This window comes from Melitaea cinxia, chromosome 2, assembly GCF_905220565.1.
Source record: "Melitaea cinxia chromosome 2, ilMelCinx1.1, whole genome shotgun sequence".
NCBI lineage: Eukaryota > Metazoa > Arthropoda > Insecta > Lepidoptera > Nymphalidae > Melitaea > Melitaea cinxia.
In genome coordinates this window covers 12248197-12274245 of record NC_059395.1, presented here as the reverse complement: position 1 = coordinate 12274245, position 26049 = coordinate 12248197, and the positions used below count along the sequence as shown (strand labels likewise).

General features: G+C 36.4%; 1 protein-coding gene and 2 long non-coding RNA genes across 3 annotated transcripts in view; 1 reads left to right on the top strand and 2 right to left on the bottom strand.

Moving 5' to 3' along the window:
- The window catches only part of LOC123665070, a 27632-nt gene extending 8938 nt beyond the window's left edge, over window positions 1–18694 (top strand). Inside the window, exons 3-10 of the mRNA XM_045599422.1 lie at window positions 1694–1847; window positions 2520–2680; window positions 4826–4992; window positions 7644–7784; window positions 14216–14380; window positions 15318–15540; window positions 16568–16724; window positions 16810–18694. Of these exons, the coding sequence (XP_045455378.1) occupies window positions 1694–1847; window positions 2520–2680; window positions 4826–4992; window positions 7644–7784; window positions 14216–14380; window positions 15318–15540; window positions 16568–16724; window positions 16810–18679 (3038 nt within the window). The 3' untranslated portion in view covers window positions 18680–18694. The remainder of the gene's footprint in view (window positions 1–1693; window positions 1848–2519; window positions 2681–4825; window positions 4993–7643; window positions 7785–14215; window positions 14381–15317; window positions 15541–16567; window positions 16725–16809) is intronic.
- On the bottom strand, window positions 10765–11738 carry LOC123665081. The gene is made up of 3 exons (XR_006744985.1): window positions 11544–11738; window positions 11288–11472; window positions 10765–10843 (listed from the first exon to the last, which is right to left on the bottom strand). It is a non-coding gene; the product is annotated as an uncharacterized LOC123665081 (long non-coding RNA).
- Window positions 12076–26049, bottom strand: LOC123665088. Its single transcript, XR_006744987.1, has 3 exons — window positions 26038–26049; window positions 12864–12868; window positions 12076–12344 (listed from the first exon to the last, which is right to left on the bottom strand). It is a non-coding gene; the product is annotated as an uncharacterized LOC123665088 (long non-coding RNA).

The window sequence follows — 26049 nt, the reverse complement described above, 5'->3', positions numbered from 1 at the left end:
GTCAGGAAACGTCGGCCATCTAAAATGCTTAATAAACTGAGATAAAATACGAAAAAGTTGTTTCAATAAAAAAGTTATTTGTTTTTCATTTTATTATATTTATAAAAATAAAGTCATAACTTTATATGTGTAATAGTGCTTTTATAAGATTAGTATTTGATTTATATTGATTTAGTATCTTAGTTCTACACTATTTGTATGGTAACTTACTAGAATATAGATTTGGTATTAAAGGAGCCAAATATTTGATTTTTTTTTATATCACTAGGTCGGCAAACAAGCGTACGGCTCACCTGATGGTAAGCGATTACCCTAGCTTATAGACGCCTGCAACACCAGAAGCATCGCAAGCGCGTTGCCGACCCAATCCCCAACCCCAGGAGCTCTGGTCACCTTACTCACCAACAGGAACACAATACTGTTTGAAAACAGTATTATTTAGCTGTGATCTTCTGTAAGGTCGAGGTACTTCCTCAGTCGGGCTGCTCCATATTTTGAGCAAGGAATTCCTGCTGTGCCCTACTTCAGTTAATTTAAATTTTGAACGATTTTAAGAAATAAAAAAATACCTTGAATGGGATTTTTTAACACGTTCGCGGACAGTGTCATGGTAAGCTCTGTTCAAGAATGACAAAACAAAAATTACATACAAATAGACTTGACGTTAGGTTATACGTCGTGCTGGCATCATATTAAATGTTTTGAAGAATTTACGATAGGAAACGTCTTATCACGTCATCGTTAACAAAACAATACGTAAGTTTTGTCATTAAAACTACAACTTTTAAAATGTTAATGCAGGGACTACTAAATGTAGGGATGCGGGTAGTTAGAGGGACGTATTGACAAGTTGCTCGCGTGTGTAACGTTGCCGCAAAGTCTTAACTGTCCATCTTTTTGACATACGCAAATATTTGTTCAATATGACAGTAAAGTTTAGAGTATTTGATATGTTGTGACACAAGGCTCACATATTAGAATTTTTACTTTAAAGTCCAGCAGAAATTAACGTTCTGGTGTATAAGGTCGTATTTTTTCTAACGTCATGGTTATGACGTACTATCACGTACTGTCAGCGAAAGTGTTAATTATACTTCTTAATCACATCATCTAAGTTATTATGCAGCGTTTTATCCTGTCAATTGAATTAGTAAATTAATAAAAGATCCGCATGAAAAGTGACGGATACGGATACGAATCTCATTTCTCCCGCGAATATCCGCGAAATCGGATACAGATACGGATATCCGGAACATCACTAGTAGCTATACAGCTGACGACAGCTGACGACAGCTGACTTGTGCAACATTAGTGCTGTTTATATCTTATATGTGAAATTGAATGGATTTAGTGAAAAATTCAATGTGTATATACTGTGCGTTGTTGAAATAGTGTTTTTGTTTGATTATATTGAAATTTCTTCTGTTGAATGTATATTGATTATATTGAAAGTTCTAAGTTTTCACTTCTATCTGCAGTCTCTATAACTGCCAATTGTTTTTGATTGATGGTGTGGGGTGTGGAAACACAGTGAGTGTTAGTCCCCAACACGATTTAATTAAATTTTTCTTGTTTAGGTTTTAAAAATATTACTGTTAAAATATTAATAAAAGTTAAAATTGCACCTATCCTATTGTTGGTGTGTTCTTTGCATTACTGAATATATTTCATTTGTTTATTGTTAATCTTGCAGATAAAGCTCAAAAGACTGAAAGAACTAGGGGTAGCACAGCAGGTAGTAAGGAAAATGGACCACAAAGTCCATGGGGTCTTTCCATACCTCAAGAGATTTTAATTAAAATATTTGAATATGTTGTACAGCAAGGGACTTTACCTGCCATCGTTAGGTAAGCTAACTCTAGTATTATAATTAAAACGAAAAAAAGTTAATGTAAAACACAACAATTTTTCGTTTTTAGTGATTGAAAATATAGTAAAAAAATGTATTTTTTAAAAGACCTTTATTTCAATTTTGTGTATCCCTTCAATAAAAAAAATCTTCAAAAATTAATTAGATGTTATATTTACTTTTCCTTTAAAATTTTGTATAAATATCACTAAATGAAGTAACCGTCCATACCTAACATTGTATTCTATATATTTATATTTTTCTACTAAACTAACAATGAATTCTGATACGGTTTTTACTATTTTATAGCGAATTTTTTTAGAAAAGTTTTTCTTATCTAATGGATTCTTAATGATCCGGTATCACTGAAAATTACGAAAAATTAACAAAATTAGAAAATTTTCGAAAAATGTAAAGAATTGCTAAATTTTATGCAATTGACAGTTTCCAGAACAGACCAACATCTGTCTGGACAGCTATTCAATAAAACTAAGAACATTCTTGCAAAGTTATATATATCTTAGTTATTATTATAACAACTAAAAAATAGTATTCCTCCATACACCTTGTCTTATAGGGGAATACTTAAGAAGATATTGATTTGGCTGTAATATAATTTATACTCTTAAACAGTAGGTGTGTCGCTAATATATTTATAAATTGTTTTCAGATTGAGTAGAGTTTGTCAATTATGGCACAATGTCAGTTGTAGGCCAGAGCTGTGGAAGAATGTAGACCTTGCACAGTATACTGTTGAAAAATGTAAAACGGACTATAAACTGGTCTGGCTTCTTGAAAATCGTTTGAGACATTGTCAGACTTTAAATATTGGTATGGCATTACATTTGTTATTATTGTTATCTTGACTTTTGCTCCACCTGCCTAATACATATATGTATATATATGTATATAGATTATAATAAATACTTGTATAAAAAGTGTAGTAAATGTGCTCAAGCTTTCATAAATTAATATAACTGGTTGGAGGAATATGCCCCGGTAGAGAGATCATGTTTGATCTCTCTACTGGGGCATATTCATTGGGGGATTTGGACTGTATGCTTGGAAATCGAAAAACAACCGCTCTAGTGTAGTGGTGCGTGTAGTCGCCCAAAGCACGGACGGCTTACAAGTTCGATTCCGGCTCGAGATGGATATTTCTATAAATATTTTTTTCCAGTTTGGATGTCCTTGTGGACATGCTGTCCTCGTGCCTCGGAGAGCACGTTAAGCCGTCGATCCCGGTTGTTATCATTAATACCTGCAGGCCTAGCATGCGCGCCACGACAAAATTTTGTCTACCCCTTTTCTCGTATTATCTCTCTATGTCTACAGTAGCTAACATGCGTGCACGCGATACTCTTCTCGTTACGTCAATAGAAGAGATAATCATTAAATTTTAGTGATCTGTGATATTTATCTCTACGGAAGCTAACATGACATCGTAATTTTGTCGAATTTTGTCGTTTTAGGAAGAGAAACTTCTCGTTTTCAATATTATCGACGAGAAAGACGATAAATAAAAAATAAATAAAACCGGGTGCCTATTTTTTGTATACCATGGCGTTTCCCTATTATAATTATATAATTTCGGTATACGAAGAGCGGGAAATGCGAAAAGTCGAGTGAAGTGTGCCATATAATGACACAAAAAACGTATTTGCGCCCTGTTGCTTCTTATTCTAAATAATAATAATAATAATACTTTATTTCAGACCAAAGTATAAGTCCATATTGGGTTAGTACAACAAGACAAGACAACATTCAGAATAAAAAACAAAACAAAATTATATTAAAAAAATCAATAAGTAAAAATAAAATTAAATAGAATAAAAGTAAAATCAATAATCAAAAAAAAAAAAAAAAACAAAAATTCAAAAAATTTTAAAAATTAAAAAAAAAAAAAAAAACAATGCGTGATAGAATTACAATTATCTAATGTGCGACAAGATATAAAGCACAACACGAGCATATTGTTTTACATATATAATTAAATTCATTTACTTACGCCGTTTTATTTTCCATATTGGATTTTTTAAATTAGATATACACTTTTTATCTTAGCCAAAAGGCCGAGAACATTGTTAAATAAAACATGTGTCACTCGTTTGAAATTATACAAACGTTTTTTCATCCCGGTTTGGCACGATTGGTCCATAACCTTGTAAATTCAACTTTACGACATAAGAAATAAGAATGATATTCAGTTGTGATTATGGTTGATAATGTTTCTCTACTCGACAAGGCGAAGTCTTCGGAAGAGAATTTTGTCTCTCGTAGTGCGCATGTTAGGGTAATCGAGAAAATACTCGATGTAGACATTATCTCTCTCTCTCGTCAAGAGATATCTCGTTGTATGCATGCTAGGCCGGCTGATAGCAGATTGTTACTGTTGATTGTTGTGTGAAAGGAAAATATCCATCAATCCGCAGTGGAGCAGCGTGGTGGATTAATCTCCAACCCTTTTCCTACATGGAGAAAGAGGCCTATGCCCAACAGTGGAATGTTATAGGCTGAATCGTAGTTGGGAATCGGCTGACAGTAATTTAATTAGTTATTGCTGGAGAACATTTACACTAATTCCAAACACCTTTTGGCATTGTTTTATTTAAATATTCTTGGATGAAAAATAAACTAGATATGGAGAATAACTTAATGCTCACAACAAACACAAATAATCAACTCATGGTGGACATCTGTGTTGCTTATACAAATCATGAGTATGTTATTAACAGGGATCAAACAAAAGCTGACTTGTAAAGTGGCCAGTTACTGTGTAACATATACCTTACACATAATCGGCGAGAGCGAAATTCCGAAATCTATATATTTTTGTTTTTAATATAATTTAGACAATATATACAAAAATAAATTACGCATTAATGGAAAAATTAAATTTTCTTTTATCATAAAGTTTACATAAAAAATAGAATTATTAGCTGCCTAAATGATGATAAGATTGATTGCAATTTGCAGCTCAATGGAAGGTGTGCAATGTGTCGTGGGTGCTAGCGTGCGTGGTGGACTACTGCCCCGACCTGGTGGAGCTGAGCGTGGCGGGCTGGAGCCGCATCACGCCGGACCAGCTGTTCGACCTCGTGCAGGGCCTGCCCCGCCTGCAGCGGCTCGACCTCTCCCTCACGGTGAGCGAGCCTTCAGACAAATGCTTCTCAACCTCTGATTCCGGTCTCACTAGGCTAGTACTACAACTAGTAGTGCTAGTAATCGCCTAAAACACCGACGGTTTGCGGGTTCGATTCCTGCTTGGGACTGATGTTTGATTTGTACAATTTTTTTTCTGTTGTCCGTGTGGGTCTCCCCACCGTGCCTCGGAGAGCACGTTAAGCCCTCGGTCCCGTTGTTATTATAAATACCTGATAGCGATTGTTACTCATTGTAGGGAACAATATCCGCCAACCGACAGTGGAGCACTGTGGTGGATTAAGCTGCAGTCCTTCTTCTGCATGTAGAAAAAGACCTATGCCCAGCAGTGTTATGTTACAGGCTGAATGCGTACACAACTACTACTAATTAGGAATAACTATGCATATAAAATTCCTAAATCACGGTTCCCGCATTCGCGTTTTCAGTATTCAATATTCACGGGTAAAAAAATTGTGAAAATTTTTTTCTATTCCTGACTAAAAATTTATTTATTCGCAGATGTATGTAGTTGGTTGAAGTAAGAAGATACGGCTTCTTGAATGTGTATGTACGGAGTTTGATTCTGATACAAATATTTTGTACAGCTGGAATAATTTTGACACAGCCAAATGAATTGTTAACAAAAAATAAATGTCAGATAAACTTCAGCCGTACACATTAAAATCATGTTATTATTAAACTTTAAATTCGTAATGCCACAGCTGAATCACATAAAATTCTAACCTTTAACAGTGGCAAAAAAAAAATTGAAGCCCTTATATAAGCCTGATAATAAAAATTAATAACTAATAATTGTAACAAAAATAATATTCCCATTAAATTGATTTCAATTAATTGTAATTTATTTTTCTTATACCTCGGAACGCATCTCCTGTAATCCGGTATTAAGTCCAGTTTCCACATTCACTGTTTCTGTAATCGCGACATATGGGCGGAACGTAAACTCTGCAGATAAGGAGCTTTTACTGTATATTTAACCGTAAAATGGAAACAAGTTGACAGTCCGTGGCAATGATACATTAACAAATGGTGCCTAATCATTAAAAGGTCAAAAAGATCAAAAAACCATTGACAGACCACAGACCTCCACATATATTATGTAGATTATATCGAATACTGGTATCTCCGCAGTACTTACAAAAACATAATTTTTCGATACAGGCTGTTAATAAAAAGGAATATTCCATGTCTAAAGAGGAAAGTAAAGAAATAAATGTATTTTTTAACCGACTTCAAAAAAAGGAGGAGGTTACTCAATTCGGTATGTTCGGGGATAACTCCGTCGTTTATGAATCGATTTTGATCATTCTTTTTTGTTGGAAAGGAGATAGCTTGGTGCCATAATAAGGAAACCAGGATCTGATGATGGGATCAGATAAATCGAGGGAAACTTACGAAAATCCGCATAACTTTTTACTGGATGTACCGATTGAGATGATTTTTAATTTAATCGAAAGCCGCTGTTTATCATGTCGTCACATTTAAATTTCATCGAGATCTGATTACACCTTACACCTTTGGACTAATCATTGAAAATGCGTATTTACTTGACTTATTTTTCGTCTACCTACGTTTTATTACTTGTCGATATAATTGAAGTCGGTTTTTCTTCGTTTGCCTGCAAACACAATTATTTATTCACATTGACAGACGATTTCAAAAAATATTTCATATTGCGTAGTAATAAAAAATATCAGTATTCGTTATGCGTAGGCGCTGCGACGTTACGCACTGACAGTACATAAAGCCTTCTTACACAACAGTAATTTTATATAACGGTGGGACTGAATTGTTTAAACTGCTTGTTGATCATAATACCTTTCACGTGAAATTTAACTTTCTCGTTCATTTTTATGTCCATATTAATCCGAATTATAAAGTCTATATCCATCTCCAATAGGAGATCGGACTGTAATCAGATAAAAATCTATAATGTATTTAGATAAAATAAATATACTGTTGTACGATTTTTTATCGAATAATAATTTAATATAATTCATTTAACTATTTTTAAATGAAGAAATAAAATGTTGTCGTTCATAATATTTTTAATCTGTACTGAAACACCAACTCCAGTACGTGACGTCATTTGTAGGATCAAGCATTGGCCGCGTTCCACTAAGCGTCCGCAGCGCCCGCATCATGTTTTCACCATGCCGCCATATTGCGAGCACACAGCTGACGCCTGACAGTTAACAGCGCCCAAGTATGCGTTCCACTTATAAAATTCGCCCACAACGCCCGTGTCGTTTTTTGCGTTAGTGGAACGGCAATTTCAGCGGTCGTGATCGATAGCGTTGGCCCATTGTTATTACTCCAAATGACGTCACGCGCCCTCAAATGACATAACGTGGCGTTTTGACGAGATTCATAAACAAACAATATTAAAACATGATTTTGAGTACCTAAAATACTATAAATAAAGAAAATTTTATTTTTATGGAAATAAGTATCCATATTAAAACGCTTTCTGAAATTTTGTCCGATTCCCTATTTTCGAATTAAATTTGATTATAAATTTGCATCAGACTAAAACAATGACCGAGGATACTAATAAATGGAGAGCTATCTATCTCTCTACATAATTAAATCCGCACTGAATATTTATGAAGGTATGTTTTGCCCACAGTCTGAAACCGGCGGTTCAAGCACTTGTTTGTCGGCGGCATCGATGGCTCGCATCGCATCAAACTTTGGCAACCGCCTCACGCATCTCACCCTCGCCAACAACAAGTTCTCTGCACTACCACAAATACTTTCTTCAGTTGCCGTAAGTTTCTAATATTTTCCATTCTTTCCCGCCGGTAAATTGTTTTGTGTTCACAAACGAGAAAACCTTCGACCTGCTGCTAACTGTCATGGATTCTGTGCAGAGATGTCATATCGGCTGGCGATATATCGATGTACTGGTGTATGTACGACGTGGCGTTGCAACGATAACCATCCATATCCAAGACATATTTCCCTTCGTCGCGGGGTTCGACATGGCGATGTAAGGGCCCGGCCCCATGTCCACGGCACGACGCCGGCACCGTAACACGCCTTGACGCCGTACCGTTTTACAGTGACGGCGTCGCAGCACGGTGCCGTAGGACGATGCGCCGCGCTCAACTTGACAGTTGATATTTTGTAGTTTGTGTGCTCGGGCGTACTTGTCTGGATATGGATCGCATAAAAGTTATTATACTGTTGTTACTAAGACGTCGAATGAAAAAGAAACAAACAGAGGAAATTTTGGGTAAATCCATATATTTATACAATGAACTAAGACAGAGGTTATTTCAAAAGAAAATATGTAGCGTTAAAAATGTGGGCATGAGAAATTTTTCGAATATTTTAGAATGACGATATCAAGTTTTGAAGAACTTCTGACCAAGACAGTACCTCGTTTACAAAAACAATATGCGTTCAGAAAACCAGTTGATCCTATGGAGATGCTTGGTGTGTCAAGTGAGAAATAAAATAAACTTATCATAATCAAAATATGTTTATTTATTACTAGCCGTGAACGCGACTTTGTCTGCGTGGAATTTAACAAAAAAGTTATTGATTGAGAATTATAAAATAAATAAATTTCCAAAATAAAAGTAGCCTAAGTTTCTCCTTATAAAATCAAATTTCAGTACCGGTTCTTTCGGGAATTATATTATTTTAGTTACGAAATTCAAACTAAAGCGAACTAGAGATAAAAACTGTTTATCCAAGTGATGAAATTAATCACGTGTTCTGAAGAGAAAGCGACGATGGTAACAACATGACGGTGGGTCAATGATCTCTTCAGAAATCTCATTAGAAATTCATGTACAATTGACGTCTCTATGGAGAGATAGAGGGATACCTAAAGATCATAAAGTACATTATACGAACTCCCGGAGTTGAAGAAGTTTAGGAGTTTGGAGTGAATATTGGAGTACACGTGCAAAGTTGCAAACAATATTGCAAATATGAACGGATTTGCGCTTTACAAAGAAGAAACCAATGTCCCGTTGTGAATAATCGTCTGGCACTATTTAGTATCCTGAGTGTTTTAGCAGCCAGTTTGGCGCTACTCTCCAAATGACTTCATTAATTATAAAAGCTTCAAAGATCTTAATATTCAAGGAGGTGTTCTAGAAATTCAGATCTACAATGAAGGGGAGTTACTAAACGATATGCCTTCAAAGTTGTATCTTTTCTTCCACTAACATTCTAGAGGTATTTGACTTGAAAAAAGGTATCATCTGTGCTATAAAAAATAGTAACTGATATTATACTATACTTTGTCCATTCGTTTCATTTCTTTTTGACATTTCAAGAAAATTTGAAATTAGTGACTCCCCGACACGTTACCAATTCGATTTGAAATAATAATCAATTTTATTTGAGAAGAATTTTCAATCGATTTAATGAAGTATTTTTAGTTTAAAAATATTAATTATTCGTTTATTATAATTATTTTGTTACTTTATTTAATAATTTTACTTGTTTCATTTGTGTACTCAATTACGTAGCTAGTTTGTTAAATAAGTAAGTAGGTAGGTATGTAATTTTCAAAGTATGCTCATTACTGTTGATATAAACTTTATTTAGACTTTATTAACTACGCGTTTGAAAGTTAAATTTCATTAACGCGTGTAATGAATAAACACAGTTATTGTTCTTTACTCTTGGTTTGAATTTTTTTTCTAATTTTTATAGAAACAATAATTACGTGACGTCAAATTATTTTTATCATATGATTGATTTATCGTGTTTCAAGAACTGTTTCATAGTCTGTGGTTGTTTGTGATGCCCAGGGCACTTCACTCAATCAAATCTTCAATAAATTATGACATAACTGTAGAATTTATTAGTACATTATTCCGAAAAAATAAAAACTGTAATGTATAGGTTTGAGCTGTCAAAAAGAAAATAAACGGTTGGACAAGGTATAATTAACTTTTGACAAACTCCAGCATTAATGGGGTTTCCGAGCATACTCTTTCTACAATAACTTTATGCTGCGCTCGTTAAAAAAAAACTGGTTACCAGAGTGTATAATACTTCGCACCGTACCAACCACAACCGCCCTAGTTGCCGCCGGTTTGCGGGTTCGATTCCCACCGGATCGAACGGACGGATTTGTATTTGTACAAATATTTCTTTCTGGTTTGGATGTAGGTCCTTCTGAGTCCCCCCACCGTACCTTGGAGAGCGTCGTTAAGCCGTCAGTATCGGTTGTCCTCCACTCCGCAGTGAAGGGCGTGGTGAATTAAGTTCTAATCCTTCAACATGGAGAAAGAGACCTATGCCCAGCAATGAGATATTACAGGATGAATGCGAAAATGGGACACAGCACGGCAACTGCCTTGTCGTACATTGTCGATAATTTGCTTACCGCCCAGGATCAGGGGATGGTCAGCCTTCTCATATTGCTTGATTTTTCACGTGCATTCGACTCAATAAACACTGCGCTGCTGCTGTCTAAGCTAACATACTATGGTATCGATCTCCACGCTGTAAGATGGTTTCACAGCTATCTGCAGAACAGGCAGCAGTATGTAGAATTGGTTAGAGCTGATGGGTCACGGTATCGGTCGGGAGTTCAGTCTGTAGGTCGTGGGGTCCCTCAGGGCTCTATACTGGGGCCGATCCTCTATGCGTTGTACAGTGCCGACATAGTAGAATGTATCACCTTTTGCAAATACCATCTCTATGCTGACGACCTGCAGCTTTGCTATTCGTTTTTGCCAGTTGATTATGACTCTGCTATCGATAAGGTAAATATCGACCTAAAGACAATCTCAAGGTGGTGCAAAACAAACTGTCTTGTCCTGAACCCCAAGAAATCCAAGCTCCTCGTAACTGGTTCTAGAAAAAAGATTGCTCTGTATGATAACATACCCATAAACATAATGATAGGTGGGGAAAGGGTGGAGCGTGTGGTCAACGTTAAGAGCCTGGGCCTGGTGCTCGATGGCGTCCGCTTTGAGAAACATATTATGGAGTGCGCCCGTAACTGCTTTTATAGATTGAAGCTTCTATATAACATTAGACCCTATATCAGCGAGAGACTAAGATTAACCTTGTGCGAGTCACTCATACTATCTAAGTTAAACTATTGTGATACCGTCTATGGTCCATGCTTGCTTGTTAGAACTTCAAAACTCATACAGCGAGTGCAAAATGCTTGTGCACGGTATTGCTTTGGTTTGTCCTCGCGAGCTCATGTCACACCTGTATTAAATAATAGGAACATACTGAACATGGAGTCTCGCCGGAGGATGCACTTGTCTACAATGATGTTCGACTTACTGAGCACTGGCACACCGCAATATCTATTTGGCAAATTGGCGTGGACTAAGGTGCATGGAGGGTACCCCAGGCGTGCTTGTACTAGTGTTTTCGAGACGCCGGCGCACAGAACTGCTGCCTTTCGTGGATCGTTCAGGTTTGCGGCCTCCCGGTGCTGGAACGATTTACCGCCCCCAATGCGCGAACTAAAATCCAGAGTCACATTTAAACGTCTTATAAAGATACAGTTATTAACTTGGCAAAAAACCTAACTTACCTACGGGTCTACGCGACTTGCCGGGGCGGACTTTGTCTCGGTTTCCGGGGGGTTTGCACTCCTTGACTGGTCCCTACTACGCTCTATAACCACTGCCACGTCATGATATATAATTCTATTGTCCACGTCACGACCACGTTGCAAAAATACAACAAATTTTTTGTACAAAATATGTCGTCGTAACTCTTATTTGATGACAGTGACGTGACTTTTTCTCGCGTTGCGGGTTGTCGCTCTGGACGTGTGCGTTTTTGGTGACAGCCTTGACAGAAGCTTGCACTCCGTATACGTTTTCTTATTTATGTATTTATTTATTTATTTATTTTATTGATTTAATGTTATTATTTATTTTATGTATTACATATATATCTCTTTAATTATTTACTATAAGTATATTATTGACTTTGACTGTTAAATATGAGTGAGCATCTTTTGTGTGACTCTAGTCAGGCTGTATGACTGTTATATTATTATATATTTCTTTTCTTTTTTTTCTGGAATATTTTTATTGTTACTTCTGTTATTTTTTTCTCATTATTAAGTTTTTTTTCTTCTTTTTTTTTACGTGTCTATCTTTCGTTGATTTTTATTTTATATTCTCTTTTTTATTAAGCACATTATGTTCTTGTGGCGTTTGGCGTCTGAAGTCGCCGATGCAGGCTCTGACGGAAGAGAAGCGCCTTAGCAGTAATAATTTGCTGCTAAGCAATGCTGAGGCAGAGACCTGGTTGGCCTTCTAACTTAATTGTATTATTAAAATTTTAAATGATAATGGCCAATAAAGAACTTTTCTTTCTTTTTCTTTCAAAATACTTCGGAGAGATTGTAAGATGGTTTCTACGTCAAAAGCGATTTTTGTCAGACTAGATCAAAGATCTTTCAAATATCAATGCCGACTGCCATAGCTTCTCCGTTACCTTTAATGGCGTCACAATTAAACGCTACGTACTAAATACAAGTACTAGTACATAACTGAGAAAAAGCACATTATTATCAAAATCAGTTCAGGAGCTTATGCTTTCAGTACCATGACTGAAAAACCATCGAGTGGCCATAGGAGGCTGATTGGCGATGCTTTTTCCTCACTGTTAATAGTTCAATTCGAGGCAAATATTGAAAAGAACCACTTTGCTTTGTGTGCCTTCTGGTTCATGCTATGACGTTAAAGAAGGCTAATATAGGTTACTTACGACAGCAGCTTTGGTCAGAAATCAAAAGGCACAGCTTCCACTTGACAAGCCTAATAGCCTCACGACATATGACACACTTACTCCCGGGGACGAGACTATAAAGAGGTGGCGCGGCTAGCTGAGGTCGGACGTGACCTCGTGATCAACCGCATAAAGAGTTTGGGGCTTCGTATCAGAATCGACAAGACCGAAGCCCTCCTCTTCCGCGGGCCCGGACGCAACCACTGGGTCTACCCTGCAAATCGGAGAGAAGAGGGTCAGGATGAGCCCCCAAATCAAATATCTGGAACTCATCCTTGCGGGAGGGTGGACCTTCGGCTTCGGCGAGTTGTTAAGATGGCGATCACACATGTTAGAAAACAAGTGATTCTGAGTATTTCATACCAGGATACTTTCTACTTTTTTTTTGCGTACTTCCGAGTTATTGCGGGTTGAAAAATCGTTTTATTTTTTCTACCTTAATAGCTTGAACCATAAGAACCATGAAAATAATAATAAAAGTAAGATCAAAAATGGACTAGATAATAATACATGACGTACATAATATTATATTTAATAAAAGTACTGGGTACTTCTTTTTATAAAAAAAAAAAAAACTATTTTTAAGGAAATCTGCAATCTTGCCCCGACAATTGTAAAAAAATCTTGAGGTACGAGAGAGACTATGGTTGATGGGAAAATTACCACTGTGGTTTCACTTCTTCACACTTCTTCTGCAGTGGTTTGTAACACATATGTGGTACTCCACCGTATAAAATGAATAACTTGGAATTTGTGTCCAAGCAATCTTGTAAAAATATGGTTTGTCCTCTCTTCCTATGTGGATAATATGCACGTAATGTATTTTACATATTTCCTACAATTTAGATTTTAAGAAGTGGGCAGCTCGAAGTGATGACATATTGTTAAAGGAAAGCAAAAAAAAGTACACCGGTTGTGGAAACCTTATCGGACACTGACGAAAGGACTAGTCCACAAGTTTAAAGCCGCTCAACGTGCAATGGAACGGGCTATGCTTTGAGTCTCACTCAAAGATAGAATCAGACATTAGACTATCCGCGAGAGATAGCCCACCGAATTTTTGCAAGTTGAAAGGAAGAGGGCTGGTCACCAGTGTCGCAGGAGCAGACGTGTTCTGGGGTGGAGACCACGTGTTGGCAAACGCAGTGTGAGACATCCTCCGGCCCGCTAGGCCGATGATCTACAAGATATAATTGCCGGTATAGGCGGGATGAGGATTGCTGAAAACCGGGATATCTAGCGCGAACTTGGGGAGGCCTATGTTCAGCTGTGGACTGCAATAAGCTAATCTGACTGATTGACTGAGACAGTTACCAAATAACAATTTGCATTTTTTTTTGCGATAGCTATGTTTTTAAGTAATTAAATATCTGTTTATCTTTAAAACAGCTGTACAAAACTACAATTACATGAAAAATGTTGTCTGTTGTGTTGAAATGAAAAATGTGTTGTTGTTGTCAGGCCCATTGTCCAAATCTAGAAGTACTAGATATATCAGGCGCCCTAGCGACGTCACACCCGGCACCCATTCCACTTGAGGCGTTGCAAAAAGGTTGCCCCAAAATGAGAGTATTCAGAGCTGCCAACGCTCAATTGGTACTCGCCTCAGCGACAACTTCTCAACAGGTAAGAAAGAACATTTTAAATTTTTACAGTAACTACTTAACTTTAAAACTGATTAAAATTGTTATTTATTTGAATTATGACAGAACTCTTATCTTACATCTTGTTCCATACTATTGTAATCAATTTATAGAGTTTGTTTTTGCGAAAACATTAATCGTTAAGTCTTATTAAGATGCTTTATTTGCAATATTCAATATTTTTATATAGGTAGGTTTATAATATATGATGTCTTATTTAAAATTTTAAATTAGATCTGTAATCAGAAAAACATTTCATTCCAATGCCGGAAAATAAATCGTTTAATAAGACAGTGTATATAATTTTATATTGTACTGTATAAATATTATAAATTACGGCTTCAAAATGATAAGAAGCTCATATCGACTTCTTAAAAAACTCATGCTTTTGTATGCTGCATTTCAGCTTTTAAATTGATATTTTTTTTTGCGTTAAATACCTTCAAAGGCGACGCATGGTACGAAACGCACGTTCAGGTGAATAAGAACCTAGGATATTATATTAGGCCATGATTGACTGCATATAAGGGTCTAAAGGACCGATGTTCGAATGCATTCTATTCACTCTGAGAGCGTCTCATTCTTCGATTGCGGTGCACAAATTAATTGAGCGAAGTGTGCGAAATATGTGTAAGTGACCAAATTTCCCGTGTTTGAATGCGCTCTATTGACGCCTAGTACAGATCACGATTCGATATTTGTGCACGAATTGACCACGTGAAGTAAGGTGTGGGTCGACACCGATCTTCCCCGGAAGCGTCTTACGCTTCGGTCTTGGTTCATGAACTGTGTAGTAGAGTGTGGGTCGACTCCGATCTTTAAATGTGCTCTTTTGACTCCGGAAGCCTCTTACAATTCGGTCGTGGTACACAAAATGACCATGCAAATTAGTGTGTTTTGACGAGGGTGTCATGTGTCAGCTGGAGGCGGGGTGGGAACAGCTGGAGGAGGTGTCGATCGCCTGCAGCGCACAGGAGGAGCGCGAGGCCATGGGCGTGTACCGGCTGGGCGACGAGGCGCTATTGCGGCTGGTGCGAACCGCCACCCGCCTGCGCCTGCTGGACCTGCGCGGCCTGCAGCGCCTCACCGACTCAGGGCTCGTGCGTGTGCCCGCCTGGGACCTGCAGCACCTCTTCCTCGGAGGTACGCCACCTCCACAACACACCTGTTTTCTTATACGAAAAGGAGGGCGGAAGCGTACGGCTTCTGATAGTAGACGGTTACCGTAGCCTATAGACGCCTGCAACACCAGAAGCATTACAGGCTCGTTACTGATTCTACTCCCAACTCTCCCCAAGAGCCCTGGTCATCTTACTTACAACAGGAACACCACATTTTAGCCGTGATCTTCTGTAAGGTTGAGGTCCCCAGAAAGGCTGGTTCAAATTTGAACAGGATATATCCTTCTGTGCCTCAATAAAATGCAAATGATTTTTGAGACTTTTTGTCTGTCAAATTTAACTAGTTACGTAAATTAAATAAATAAATAAATACAACATACACACACAGTCATCTGTTCCTAAAGTAAGCAACTTAATGCTTGTGTTATAGGTAACAGACGACTGGTATAGCTAGTAGTAGTTCTGCACGTAGCAGCAGTATAGATAGGTAGCTACTTTACTCGGTGCTATCTCGAAATTTCTCCTGCAATGTTTTTTCGTAACTGTTAACTGAGGTAGGGCACAGCAGGAAATTTCCTGCTCAAAATATGGAGCAGCCCGATGGGGTAGTAACTCGACCTTACAGAAGATCACAGCTAAATAACACTATTTTCAAGCAGTGTTGTGGTTTTGTTGGTGAGTAAGTTGACCAAAGCTCCTGGGGGGAACTGGGAATGGGGTCGGACTTGCCCCCACGCATGCATGGCATCGCACTTGCGATGCTGGTGTTGCAGACATCTATAAGCTACGATACGCGCTTACTATCCAGTGAGCCGTACGCTTATGCACTTTAACTACTCGATGCTGTTTTTTTTATTTTTTTATTTAAGAAAATCTGAATTTCTCAAATAGATAGTCGATTTAACTAATTTGTAATACTTGTTTTATTTTCGTAATTTCCTACTAAATCAACCACCATTTTAAAAATACTTGTTCGAAATATATAGACTCCATTATTTATTTATTTAATGTAGATAATCAATATGATTACAATTCAATATGTTTATAAGGTTGTAACGTGTTGCGACAAACCAACGCCTGCCTCGAGCTGATCTGCGAGAAATGGTCGCATAGCCTGATTGAGTTAGACTTATCCTGGGCGTCCTCTGCAAAAGTTTTACATGACGCCGTTTCTGCGCTTGCTGATTCGCCAAACAGCAAACTAAGGTACTAAATACTTCTAATAATAACACTGTTAGACTATTTCTAAGCAACTGATTAATAAATTCTACTTTATCATTTTGACTTTCAGAATACTCAATCTGTGTGGATCATCTGTTTCTTACGAAGCTGTCAGGAAAGTTCTATTAAAATGTCCTCATATAGAATCTTTAAATCTTAGCTCGTGTCGAGCTCTGCCAAGAGGTATGAAGCGCCTTTATACCGGTAAAGAGCTGCAGGATCTTAAAGATAGTGTAGACCCAGAAAAGGCAAAGCTTAAAGTGGGCAAAACCGAAGAATCCAAAAAGAAAAAGGCAAAAGTTGCTACTGATCTTCAAACAGAAGAAGATAAAGATAACATTCCCGTAAGTTCTGGTAGTAAATCAGATATAAAATCTCCAGAAATGTCTTCCCAGAGCATATTTCAAGAGCCAAAAAGTTTGTTTGACTCGGGCACTAAGATGGCTGATAAAAGCATAACGTCTGAAACCCAACTGAGGTCTTCACCTAGTAAGGTTATAGAAAAATTGAAAAATAATTTAGATAATGTTATTGAAAGTACACAACTTCCAAAAGGCTCAACTACTCTAAGTCTTGCGAGTCCTCTTGCTCAATCTAAACCTGACTCTTCTTCTACGCCTAGGTCAGATTCAAAGACTGACATGGGCAGTCCACACTTTAGTCCCGTCCAAAAACCTGATAGTCAAGTACCTAGTAGTCCCGACGTTCAACCGGAATCCATTAAAAGTAATCATTCATGGAATTTAGGTCAGTTTAAGAGTACACCTACACATAAGTCTGAGGCAAGTCCACTTAACAGGCTGGAGGGCCAGAAAAAAATTAGACATTGCAAAGTAATAGAGCAATGTAGTCCAACAACTTCTCTAGAAAACAAACCTAGTCCAGAAACCTTAGCAATAAAACAACAGGATATAAAGAATCCTAACAATTGGAATTATGGTAGCTATAGTCCAATGCCCAGACAGGATAATCAATTTTCTTCTCAACGAAGTCCATATTCTGCTCAACCGAGTCCTGCTCAGCCGAGTCCTTATTCTACGCAGCCTAGTCCCTACTCGACTCAACCTAGTCCGTATTCATCACAGCCTAGCCCCTATTCTGCTCAACCGAGTCCAGACACAAGTCAAATAGTAAAAACTGATATGCAAAAACCTGGGACTTGGAACACTGGTAATTATAGTCCAATGACAAAACATCACGCGCCTTTTTCTCCTCACCCTTCGACCCATACGAGTCCCGACCCAGGTCTTGGTCTGAAGAGTGACAGTCTTCGAAATAATCCTAATAAAACACCCGGTCAATATAGTCCCATGTCACGACAACAACATCACAGTCCATATTCTCCTAGACCTAGTGTAGAAAATAGTTATAACAGTAAAAAGAGCCCTGGCGTTGGCAAATATAGCCCTATGATGCGACCGGACTGCCATTTACCCAGTCCTGAGGGGAGCCTTACTTCGCGTCCCCATTTAAGTGGAAGAACACAAGACATATACGGACGTTCGGTGCCTAAAGCCCCCGAAATCACTCCAAATATCCCACCGCCTGAAATTCCAAACTCATGGGGTTTTAATCACATGAACACTCCGACGTCTGCAATCGAATCCTTGGTGTGGGGAGGGCCGTCGTTTAATACGGAGCCGACGCAGTCTCCCCTGCCGTCGCGCGTCGACACCGTGCCCACAATGCTGAACACGCCGCCGCCGCAACCTTGGAACGAATTGGCGTCACCGTTCGATAGTGCTATTCGAAGACATAACGACTTAAGTGACCCCTGGACTTTAGATCAGTTTAGAGTGGATCCGCCTAATCAAGTGCACAATACATTCGTGGAGCAAAATGTAAGTTTTGAATCGTTAAGTGCTCATATAGGACATCAATCGCACGTGCTGCAGAATTACTTAGACGATGGTTTTACTGAAACTTCACGCGTGGACTGACAATCTCGCTCGTTTTGAATGAATTTGTAATTCTTGATATGTCGTGAGTCGTGACACCCGACGAGTCTACGTAAAAAGTTTGGGAGATGTAATTATAGTTTTAAACAATTATTGTTAGTAATTGTAAATAAGATTATCTACTTAGTTTTATAAGAGTAAGGAAGCTAGAAATGCATTCAAATTATTTCGCAGCCCATAGTTAATGAGAGATACAGATTAATTATATTAGTGATTAGCGAATTCTTCATTCAGAATAGATATTGTTATTTTAAATTACATTGCTAGGGTGCATAATGATGTGCTTAACTGGAAGTAGAATATTAAATAGTCAATCTGAAGTATAAAAACCTACATAGCCAATTATTGCACAACCATTATTTTTTTTTTTTAAATAAATCGATAACATTTCTAATTTTTAAATTCAACGAAAATATTTTTTTGTTGTATTGTTTATATCGCCTTAATATATTTAAAGAATGAAATTTTTATTTAAAAAAATTAAATATAATGAGTGTCATAAGAACTGGCTATGGCTATTGGCTATTACGTGTTTCTTGTATCTACATACATTGGTCTTATGAAAAACAATAATAACAGATATATAATGCAACACAGATTAATAATTTAAAAAAGGGACAAGAATAATAAGTATATTGTGCAATCTAACCAAAAAACGACGTTTAATTTAAACATTAAAAAATTTACTAAAGAATAGAATGAACATTCCTTTCTAAGAAAAACGCTTGTACTTTAGACTACTAGACTAAAGTAAAATTTCTTTAGCTCCTATCAGTAATATATGAAACGTAACTCGTAACTTAAATTTTTCAAGATACGAGTATCATATATATCATCATAAATGTATCAATATATAGAAATCATAATGCTATAAGAATCGTCTCTCATTTCAATGCTCTTTGCTATTTTTAATATTTCTGATTTATATGTCGAAGAGAACATTCCGTTGCTGTTCCGTTGCTTTGACAGTCATCTCTTGATGTTAACTTCACACTACCTAAAGAATTATGAAGAGGCCGAAACAGATGGAAATTTGAGGATGCAAGGTTGGGGCTATACGGTGAATGCATTAAGACTTCCCTGTCAAACCCTCTTAATTTTTGTTGAGTGACTAAAGACGTATGTGGTCGGACGTTGTCGTGATGAAAGACCACACTTATCTGTTCATCAATTGTGGCCGCCTATTCTCCATTTCTTTCTCTCTTTCTTCTCAAATAGGTTTGCCCGGAGGTAAAAGCTCATAATTAATGATGCCCTTCCAATCTCACCACCAAATACTCGCAACATCACCTTATTTCATGTCCACACAGGATTCGTGATAGTCTGAGTAACTTAACTGACCTTTGACTACGACCTCTTTCGTACATTCTTATTGTAGGTCCCCACTCCACTTTTCTTCACCAGTGACCCAATCCTTTCAAAAATATCATTACGTCCTAATTACACGGTCCATTGGGTTTCTTTCAGTGAGTTCATATGGTACCCATATATCGAGCTTTTTTTATATAACCATCCCTCAAAACTGTTTGGTGGTCAATTCTCAGGTCTTCGTCAGCTAAATCGTAAGTACACAAATGTCGATCTAGCTCCACTTTTTCAAAAGTGTCGTCACGTTTATCCGTGACTGGGCGAACAGAGCGAAATGCATCTTTGACATCAAAATTTCCTGACTGGAAACGCTAGTAAACCAATTTTATGCTACTCTTACTGACACTGCATTAGGTCCATAAACGTCACAAAGTTTTTCACGACTTGAGTTGCATTTTACCCTTTTTTAAAGTAAAAAATTTAAAATGTACCAAATTTTTCGTTGAATTCACCCATTTTGGCGGACAGAAAAACAAATTAAATCTGGTGGGAAACTGTTTTTAATTTCATTTTTAAAATATCACCTTTTTGTGGTATCAAAACTAGCCACAAAACTAGTTACAAAATTGTTTATCGCAACCTTTTACTAGAAAATACGAATTCTTTTTCCGGACCTGTTAGGACCCCCGATCTATACTAAAATACAATATGTACGTATATATATATATATATATATACTAGCTGTCCCCGCAAACGTTGTTTTGCCATATATGTTATTAACCCCCTTGATCCCCCCCTTTATAACCTAGGGGTATGAAAAATAGATGTTGGCCGATTCTCAGGGTTACCCAATATGCACACAAAATTTCATAAAAATCGGTCCAGCCGTTTCGGAGGGTTATTTTAACTAACATTGTGACACGAGAATTTTATATATATGATATACATATATATTCAAACCAGTTTGTTTGTCAGTCTCTAATTTATTGGAGTGATTGCGCGATATCATCATAGGCCCGATTTCTATATTTAAAAAAAAAAACGATTCGTAAATCTTTTTTTGATGAGAAAAACAAAGCATATAAGAGTAACCTGGCGTTCGTCTATTCGCGTCCGAAAATAGTGACTTGTCACTGCAACCAACGGGTAATAAAGGCGTATTCACTTCAGCCTATCGCAGTCTACTGCTGGACATAGGCCTCTCCAAGATCGCATCAAAAATCCCGGTCCTCTGCAATTCTCATCCAGCCTACCGGCATTACGTAGATCGTTCAGTCAGCCTACCGCTACTTCAACTTGCTTATTTTACAGGCTATATCGGTTAATTTTGTTCTCCAAGCATAGCCCGTTCCATTGCACGCTGAGCGACTTCAAATTTGTGGACTAGTCCCTTCGTCAGTGTCCACGTCTCAGCACCATTTGTTAGAACAGGCCGAACGCACTCACGCTTGAAAATGTTGTTACAAAATGTTATACATAGTTATTTTAAATAAGAATTAGTATCATCACTTATAATTAAAAAAAAAAACTGTTCCAATGTAACTTCGTTTAAGTCTAATGGTTTATTTTTACCAACCACGTTATCACGGTGTTTCTTCGATTTGTAATTCTTTTATGAATTATTAATCCAATTTTTACGGTATTAATTTTTAAAATCAATAATAAGGCGTCTGTACTGCCTGAAGGTTCAACTGGCTCGGTTCGGCTTTCTAATTTACTTAAGTCTAATTTGTCAAGGAGCGTGGCTAAGCTGTATAACAACGATGAGTCATTATTTTAACGCGAATATACTAGTGTTTATTTTTTCACATTTAACGACATGTTGCTAGATTTGGAGATCAGAAAACTGAAGCTATTAATTCAAACTTAGTCGTTTTCATGACGTATCTCCAAAATGAGCGAAAAGCAGTGTTCAAATTCTGCTGAAATTACATCACAAATTTTAACATATGATTCTTATGTTTAACATGTCGTTAATAACTTGATAGATTGTAGCCGTCGATGTCCAACATAGTTTCGCATAGTGACAAGCCTACAAACACATTTTTTGGAGTCTTACGGAATCGTTAAATATTGGTCTGAAATATTTTATAATTTAATGAAAAAAAAGTTCTCAGGTAAAACAGACTGTTTGTCATTTGTCTGTTTGTAATGTCTGGTATTAAATTATGCATCTGGCAAAAAAAATATTATTCAATATTTCATTGTTGTATTTAGAAATTTTGAAAACACTAGTTTCAGTTGACATTTTAAAAACACAACATTTAAATATGTTGTCTAAAATTGTTCAACGAGAAGAGATACCAAACGTAAACCCAGCCCATAGTTTTTTCGAAGCGACGACGATACAAACAAAATATAGTCTATCTCTTTCTATCTTGTTTGTTTGCTATCTGCTGCACGTCTCTCTGCGAGGTCAAACGATATTTTGACTGATTTTGAAAACATTCGGATCGCGGATGGCCCTTTGATTTTGTATTATTTATTTTTATTTCATTCAGTGTTCTGAAGCGCTCGGGGTGATTTTTATATTGTGCTAATTATTATTTAGGAAATATCAAATCTTACATAAATAATTATATTTAATTTAAGTACTTATCAAAATATAAATATATTTTACATTTTAAAAATTTGTGTAAGTACAAAAAAGGTTAAAAAATCCTGCATAGTTGAATGACCTCGCATTTGGTTTGTTTGGTATCTCGGCTCGTTGAACGCACTATAGTTAGTTCTGGGGCGAATTTATCCTAACCAACCCAGTTATGAACTCTTTGTAAACTAGCTGAAAAATGTTATATAATATGAATGCAATATTTTTACTATCATGGGCCTTGGTTACGTATGTACATATATTTTTTTAATATGTATGTATTCTTTTTGAAATCTGACAATTTAAAACTTATTTTTTTATTATTATTTATCTGAGTAAACTCAGTTGTTGTTATTTTTCAATATTAATTAATTCTTATAATAGAACTTTGGTTATTAAATCAATTATTGCATTTATCATATTGACAAGAATGTAATAGTTCGCTTGTAATGACGTTAAAATTGACAAAACTATTCATCGATTTAATAATACCTATTGCAATTAATTCTTAGAAAGTAATATCTCACTCTCATGCTGTTATGGTTTCTTGTCGTAAAAGAATAAAATTAAAGTACAATAGATTCTATAGTAATTACTTTAAATGTTAAGTTTGGAAGTGAGGTCATTGTAATATAATTTTTCAGCATTTTGTACTGTTTTTTTATCATTTTTATATTATTATTTAAAAATATTAGCAATGAAGAAATTTTTAAACTTACATACATTTAGAAAATTAAGGCCAAGGCATCTAAATTCAAAATCATAAGCAAAAAAAGGCGAGTACAAAGTGCTATATATAAATTTTTTTATCGATTAAGTACTTCGTGTTGTATTCAAGGAGAACCGTAAAATCACCAAATATTGTTTCATTACCTACATTAGCCTTATTGAATGCCTATAACTGAAGAGAATATTTTATAGTTTTATTAACTTATTACAAATTGGAGAATATTATCTACTATACATAGAATGTATAAAATATAATGTTAGGTAAATATTAATGTTAAATAATCGTGTACTATAGAATGTATAAAATAAAGTTGACTAATATCTGTAAGTTCTGTTATGTAGAGATTTTTGTTTGAAATATTGTTACATTACTGCGTGGACTTCACACAAGTGGTCCAATTTTTATAATCTAACCAATAAAATATTGATGTGGTTGTATATTTACATTTTGAATAGATTGTAATCTATTTATTAAAATTCTTTCGTTGAAATCAACTCCACCCTTCATTAAAAAAAAACAATTTTCCCTTGCTACTTTTAATCTCCTTTTAATTTAATCCCATTTTAATTTCAACCTTTATTATTCGTATCACATAAAGCTAATGACAGAATTTGAAATTATACATTTTTTTTACGATAAAATTTATTATTACAGCAAGCATAACCATGATAAAACTATTTTAAATACAGCGCCAAAATATGTTGATACTTCAGTATTTCAATATAGTTATATAATTTAAAAAACTTCATACAATATATAATGGTTAAGCTTAGTAATACGACTTACATGTACCTATATATAATTTAAAAAAATTTCAGGCATTTAAAAACATTTTTCATATACGATTCGAGAGTTATTAAGATCACATTACACACATCTATGAATTTGGAATACATAGGTATAATTAAATTAACATATCATTTTGGAATGAATTCGAAGTTAGATTTAAGTCCATGTAATATAAAACAATTTAAATACTAGTAAAATAATCACTTAAAGCTCTTTTTGCTGAATATTAAAAATTAAATAACTACCAAATCCCTTCATGTAGGTACCTATGTAAATGTAAGTTGAAAAAATATTTATTCTTTCATTTCATGTGCTTTATATAACAGAAAATTTAGTAATAACACACATTAAAACATTTAAAAATTAGTACCCAACGTGATTAAAATTGTAGATAATTTGGCTAAGATCTAGATTAGGTAAAACCGAATTTCGGGACCGTGGGGGGATGGGGGAGGGGAGGGTAGGGAATACTACCCCTGGTACCACTATGACACCTCGGAACCCCATGGTTATGGAGATATCGATGGTTAAAGTTTTGAGGTTAGAAGAAGAATTGGTCATGCGTTAGTTAAGTGGCCTGCAATTTATGGGGTGAAATGGGGGTGGGAGGGTAAAGGGTGGTGGGGAGGGTGGGTTTTTTAGCCCCCCGTAGTGTGCGTTTCGCGTAAACCCCGTGGTTTCGAAGATATCGTGTTTGAAGTTTTGGGGTTAACTTTACGTGATTCAGAGATATTACAATACCTTAGAGCTCCGTGTCTGACTCCACCTTAACTCCGGTGCAGCGGGAAGTGCACTCATATGCTCCATTCACCAACTTTCACATTTTATTTTCGAACAAATTTACGTAAAAACGATCTCGATTGCAAGATCAACAAACGATACGAACTGACGCTTAACGACTGACAAATCGACATTTTTAAACAAAAATACGCGTCAGACATAATATTCTAATAAAATTAGTAACATTGCGTGCTAGAATATAGGTTTAGAAATTCGAAAAATACCCAAAACCGAATCGGAGCACCCCACTGTCCACGTGGTCTTGGTCTGTCCTACCCCTAGAGTGTTTTTTTTGTGCCGCGGAGGCGCGGAGGGAGGGCAGCCCTCGCCGCGGAACGGAGCATGAGTGAGCGTGCTTTCGCACGCAAGGGCGGAAGGGCTGCACTTCCCGCAGCGCCGGAGCCAAGCGTTCCCTCTAACTTTCGAAATTCTTCTTCTAACCTCAAAACTTTAACCATGGATATCTCCATAACCATGGGGTTCCGAGGTGTGACAGTGGTACCAGGGGTAGCGTTCCCCACCCTCTCCCTCCCCATCCCCCCACGGTCCCGAAATTCGGTTTTACCTAATCTAAAGCTTTACCGATAATTTTATAAATAAGTTATATTTTACCAATTTTTTTTTTGAGTTATGTACCTAATGTGTTAACCAGCTTTTAAGGTATACTATTATTCCCTATTAGGATGATCGCTATAGGAATTGAATATAGCAGCCTAGAAATGCTTCACAGCTGTCCGTGATTTCTTCATTAATTTTTACGTTCAACGATTTAAGCTGTGCAATAGAGAGTTACGACTTTAAGGGTGGGTATTTAGTTAAGGGCAAGTTAAATACAGTTTTCTTTCTGTGACCTCGCTTCTCCTGTAAGTCTAAAATAAAACTGACCAATTATATATGCATAACATAACACTTATGTTACAACAATTCAGAATTTATCTTTTAAAGATCAAATTCACATTAATTTTTTTCTGTTAATTTCAAGTCCTTCCTTAGCGCCTGTGTCAGTCACTTGGTTGCTGTTAAATTTATCTGACCTATAAAAGTATGAAAGAGATAAAGATTTCTAATTTTATGAGATATGGGCATATCTGACTGACATAATTGTGTTTGCTCGCAAACGAAAAAAAAACCGACTTCAATAACATCGACGAGTAA